This window comes from Priapulus caudatus, unplaced genomic scaffold (assembly GCF_000485595.1).
Source record: "Priapulus caudatus unplaced genomic scaffold, Priapulus_caudatus-5.0.1 Scaffold421, whole genome shotgun sequence".
In the NCBI taxonomy this organism is placed as follows: domain Eukaryota; kingdom Metazoa; phylum Priapulida; class Priapulimorpha; order Priapulimorphida; family Priapulidae; genus Priapulus; species Priapulus caudatus.
The window spans coordinates 76,079-81,747 of NW_014577482.1; the positions used below are offsets into that span (position 1 = coordinate 76,079).

Below are 5,669 nucleotides of genomic sequence, written 5' to 3' on the forward strand. Positions count from 1 at the left end.
TGGGTGCTGGCGGTGGTGGAGGTCGGTGGCGGTGGCGGTGGCGGGTGGCGGTGACGGTTGGGTGGTGCGTGGTGCTGCTGCTGCTGCTGCTGGCGTGGTTGTGGCGGTGGTGCTGGCGGTGGTGGGGGTGGTACCGCCAGTGGTGCTGGCGGTGGTGGTGGTGGTGGTGGTGGTGGTGGTGGTGGTGGGGTTGGTGGTGGTGGTGGTGGCGGTGGCGATGGTGGTGGTGGTGGTGGTGGTGGTGCTTAGATACGTGCAACCATAGTTAACCATTTTGGCATCGAGCAGCTTTAATTTTATCGATAATAGGCATTCTTGATTTAGTTGGTACATAAGAAAACAATGTAAAGTGGTGTGTAGCGATACCAAGTATGCAAGTTTTTTTGTCATTGAAAGATGTAAATTTTATGTCTTTCGCAGAGCTGTGAACTGTGTCCAAACTTGGGCGGACTATTTAAGGAGACTGACACAAGAAAGTGAGTATTTCATTGATGCCGCTTTTTGCTAAATTTCCGGTGAAAAGTTTACTTAATACGAAAATGTGTGCAGATGAGTTCAGAATTTCATTATGTACCAATAAGTGAAAAAATAGTGTGTTTCATATATGTGGTTTCACATGCCGCTTCTTGTGTGCCGTGCCAGGTGGGTGCATCTCGTTTGTGCCCTGTACGTGCAGGGCATTGCCTTCGGAGACGTCGACAAGCTCACACGAATCACCCTCTACGAGATGCCTTACTCCCGATTTGGGCAGCGGGTATGTAAAAGTATAGCACGAAGAAATAGGACACACTACTGCTAGTGTACATCTGCACTGTTCTTTCTGCTTTGCAACACGTACCGCCGCGCGCACCGCGTTACATATTCCGTACTATTTCCTATGGTTTCCCTATTGTTCAATCATCATCGTGTACCGTGAACTATTTGCTCTACATTGTCGTGCTCTGTAGCGTGCATTTTGCACCCCTCACTGTCAGTTGCGCATCGTCTATCTCGGTGCACTAATGCTAACTCTCCATTCTGCGCGCTGTGCTGTGCACACGGTGGTGGCGCCTACACTGCAATGCTGCTGCTGCTGCTGCTACTGCTGCTGATGATGATGATGATGATGATGCTGCTGCTACTGCTGCTGTTGTTGCTGTTGCTGTTGCTGCTGCTGCTGATGATGATGATGATGATGATGATGATGATGATGATGATGGTGATGATGCTGCTACTACTGCTGCTGTTGTTGCTGTTGCTGCTGCTGCTGTTGCTGCTGCTGATGATGATGATGATGATGCTTTAGGAGTGCGGACTCTGTGAGGATGAGAAGCTGAATCGTTGCGGCGTCTGCATCCGATGCGACGCTGGCATGTGCCGTAACTACTTCCACGTGACGTGCGCGCAGCGACACGGCCTGCTATCCGAGGTAGGTGCTCGTCATCGTGCATTACTGGAGGTAGGGGAGCTGTACATGGGGATAGAGAGGTGGTAATAGAGGTAGGGAAGTGATATATGGGGTAGGGAAGTGATATATGGGGTAGGGAAGCGATATATGGGGTAGGGAAGTGATAGGTGGGGTAGGGAAGTGATATATGGGTTAGGGAAGTGATAGTAGGTGGGGTAGGGAAGTGATATACTCTGGCTGCATGACCAGTGTTCGAAATAAGGGCTATCCGTTTGTCCTCACTTGTCCATTTCCACGGAGGACAAGTAGACATGTCCAGTAGCTTGTCCGCTGGACAAGCAGATTTTTAGAATAACTTTTTAGAGAAATTTTTCTTCTTTATGTTCTTTCAAGTTTGGTGCCTGGTTTTGAACTGGTAGTACACTGGCAGGGCGTGTATATTTCTCTCACCGTTCCTCACATCCCCGTGCCTGCACGCGCGTTTCTGCAGGCACTGCCCTACGAGATAACCGTCGGGCAGCCAGAGCTCAGGCGTTATATATATATTATATTAGTTATCAGGGCCGTACGCAGCAGGGGGGCAGCAGGGGCAGTTTCCCCCCTAGAGCTTTTCAGAGTATGCTTTTTAATGGGGCAAATACTATACACTTTTAGAAATAAAATAGAAATGTGATCATCAAAGAAATATTACACTTTAAATAAAGAAAAGTGAAATTGCGAAACGTTAGCGCACAGGGGGCATGGGGAGTACCTTTGCCCCCCTACAGAATATTTCCTGCGTACGGCCTTGTTAGTTATTATTGTTTCTCGCGTCCCCCACCGCAGGCGCTGCCTTACGAGGAGATCGCCGACCCGTTCTACGCGTACTGCAAGCTGCACGCCGACCGATCGATAACGGCAAGCAAGCGCAGGAACTGGCTCGCGCTGCGCTCGCAGACGAAGAAGCGGACCCTGCGGGAGAAGCTGGAGGACATGACGACACCCGAGCAGAAACGCTTCCACCGCAAGCTGCACAGGTGCGGGCGTCGCGTTGTTTACACCGTTTCGTTGTTTACGCCGTCGTATTGTTTACACCGTCGCCGTACACTGTCATAGTGAGCATTCTCATTATTGTTGTTGTTGCTATTCTTGTTGTTATTATTATTATTAATATTATTATTATGATTAATAATGATAATAATAATATTGCTGTTGTTGTTGTTGTTGTTGTTGTTGTTGTTGTTGTTGTTGTTGTCTTGCTTGCATTTGTAAATGTAATATGATGCAATGTAACGTAATGTAATATACGATTATCAGATGTAATGTAATATAATCAGGCGTGCATGAATGTAACAAACCACAGTGTAAGGTGTGAGACTCTACGCGTAAGCACGCTTGTGTTAGCACGCTTGTGTTAGCACGCTTGTGTAAGCACGCTTGTGTAAGCACGCTTGTGTTTTTGCCGTCGCGCAGGGCGTCAGAGAAGTACAAGAAGTACACGACGACGTGGCCGCCGTGCTGGATACCCACGCAGAAGCTGCCGCGCCTGCTCACGACGTGTCCCTCCGCGTTTCGCAGGCTTCTGAAGAAGGCGGAGCTGCTGGGAATCGACAGCGAGTCATCGCAGGTAGAGCAGATGCCGTAGTTACGACATCGGAGCGTACGTGTCTGTACACACGCACACGCACATGCACGCGCGGTTACACGAGCAAGCCTGGTCGCATACACACATACACATATATACGTCTGCACAAGCAGGATGCTGTAGTTACGACGTCGGAGTGTACGTGTCTGTACACACGCACACGCACACGCACACGCACACGCACACGCACACGCACGCGCGGTTACACGAGCAAGCCTGGTCGCATACACACATACACATATATACGTCTGTAGAAGCAGGTACAGCAGATGCCGTAGTTACCACGTCGGAGTGTACGTGTCTGTACACACGCACACGCACATGCACGCGCGGTTACACGAGCAAGCCTGGTGTCGCATACACACATACACATATATACGTCTGCACAAGCAGGTACAGCAGATGCCGTAGTTACCGTGTGTGTGTGGTGGGGTGGGGGGGGGGGGTCTACGTGCCTGTATATATACACATGGATGCAATCGCTCGCGTATGCAATTGCACATGAGTGTGTAGGTACATGAGCAAGGCTGGTCACATACACATGTGCGCATGTACACATGGGCATACACACGTACACTTACACACACGCAATCGCACATGCATGTGTAGGTACATGAGCAAGCCTGGTCACATACACGCATACATGTGAACACGTAGTCTCATGGGCACACACATGTGCACTTACATGCGTGTCTTTGCATGTACGTACGCGCGTGTGCATGCACGTACTCGCAAGCAGATACATGTGTGCACAGACGTAGTAAACATGTACTGTACCACCTATGTTTGCATCGTTACTATATAACCCATCAAGACGGCAGCTTACATACATGTATGTGTACGCTTCTGGTACGTTCAGTTTAATATGCATACGCGATTAAAGTTCTCATATGTGATCGGCTGAATTCAAGCATGCATCTGTTCACGCACCCCACACTAACCTTCGAGCTAGTCTTTACTCCCCTACCTGTCCTTAGTTGCAGCAGGTGCGTGATGATCAGTTGATTGACATTAAGAAGAAGTGGCACATCGCTCCTTCGTTCACCGCACAATTTGTCAACTACTACTACGACCGCAACGAGCGAATAAACTCGATGAGGAAGCGTCAGGTGGAGCTGATCGTGCAGAACGAATCTCTTCTCGACCAGCAGAGGTCTCTGATGTCACAGTATCACCAGGTATGCATGCGTGCGTGTGTGCGTCAGCAAGTATGTGTGCATGGTCTGTGGTTTTGTGTGTTAGAGAGGGGGGTTATGTAGCTTTATATGCTGTTTATATAGAATAATTTGGGGAAATTTTGATTTATAATAATCATTCTAAACATTTGCATACACACACACATATATATATATAATATACGTGTTGCTTATGATTCAAAACGATACATCACATTTCGATGAGACCGCTAATGTTTTCCGAATGTACGCTGACAGGTGAAGGGTGAGTTTGATAAACAGAAGGAGGCGAATACCAAACTACGGGACGATGGTGATCGCTGGCACCTCATCATGTGCGCCTTGGCAGGAAAGGTATCACACCTACTCAGCTATTTTCGTCATGCCACAGTCTTGGCTTTTGCAACTCTGCAACACTATTGATGCAACCCTAATGCTACCTTACTCAATCTTTTGTTATCTAATTTTGGTTTTGTTGGTTGCGGTTGTAAAGAATTGTTCTTAATAGAAAATTTTGGGATTGCATGTGGTGAAATGAGTTTTCGTTACAGACGCTAGAGGTTCCCAGTGTACTGAAGGTCGTGAGATCTCCCAAGGTGGAGAAGAGGGCGGTGGCTCCACCTGCTGTACTAATGCACAAGTAAGCAGCAATCGTACATGCAATGTTGTGCACACGCATGAGCTGAATTAAGCTATTGCTCAGATAAGCTAAAAACACACCCTATGAATGAGGTTGAAATAAGGAAACTTGTACTGACGTTAATAAAAAAAATTTATGCAATGAATAAGATTGCTGTTACCCTAATTTCTTCTTTGCAGGTGTGCAGAGTGTGGAAAGAATAATAATCAACACCAGATGGCGCAGTGTGACACCTGTCTCAAGTACTACCACCTAGGTTGTTTGGATCCACCGCTGACTAGAATGCCAAAGAAAACCAAGTTGTATGGGTGGTGAGTCTATTGCAACACGTGTTCACATATTATTACCTTGACTGACCTGCACATCGCACATGTGACCTTGCTTGACCTTTTCATCACATATTCACGTGTGACCTTACCTGACCTCCACATCACACGTTTTCACGTGTGACCTTGTTTTTGATCTTGCGTTGACCTTGCGCAGGCAGTGCATGGTGTGCTGTCCCACGACCTTGCCTGAACTCTGCATCGCACGTATTCACGCGTGACCTTGTTTTTGACCTTGCGTTGACCTTGCGCAGGCAGTGCATGGTGTGCTGTCCCTCGTCGAGCAGCGACGACGACCACACGCCCAAGGTCGACCCGAACGCTCCCCGCCAGCTGCGGCAGAACATCAAGGAGCCGTCAAAGTTCACGCCGCCGCACCTCTACACGAACAAGACGCTCATACTGAGACTGGTAAGTCAGCGATGATGGTGGAGCGTGTGTGCGTGTGCGTGTGCGTGCGTGTGTGTGTGTGTGTGTGTGCGTGCGTGCGTGCGTGCGTGCGTGCGTGCGTGCGTGC

At 48.6% G+C, this 5,669-nt stretch overlaps 1 protein-coding gene across 1 annotated transcript in view; it reads left to right on the forward strand.

The window, feature by feature from the left end:
- The window catches only part of LOC106810216 (PHD finger protein 14-like), a 23,996-nt gene that overhangs the window by 12,033 nt on the left and 6,294 nt on the right, over nucleotides 1-5,669 (forward strand). Inside the window, exons 11-16 of the mRNA XM_014813500.1 lie at nucleotides 2,840-2,993; nucleotides 3,989-4,189; nucleotides 4,445-4,540; nucleotides 4,738-4,826; nucleotides 5,006-5,137; nucleotides 5,407-5,563. Coding sequence (XP_014668986.1) covers nucleotides 2,840-2,993; nucleotides 3,989-4,189; nucleotides 4,445-4,540; nucleotides 4,738-4,826; nucleotides 5,006-5,137; nucleotides 5,407-5,563 — 829 coding nt within the window. The remainder of the gene's footprint in view (nucleotides 1-2,839; nucleotides 2,994-3,988; nucleotides 4,190-4,444; nucleotides 4,541-4,737; nucleotides 4,827-5,005; nucleotides 5,138-5,406; nucleotides 5,564-5,669) is intronic.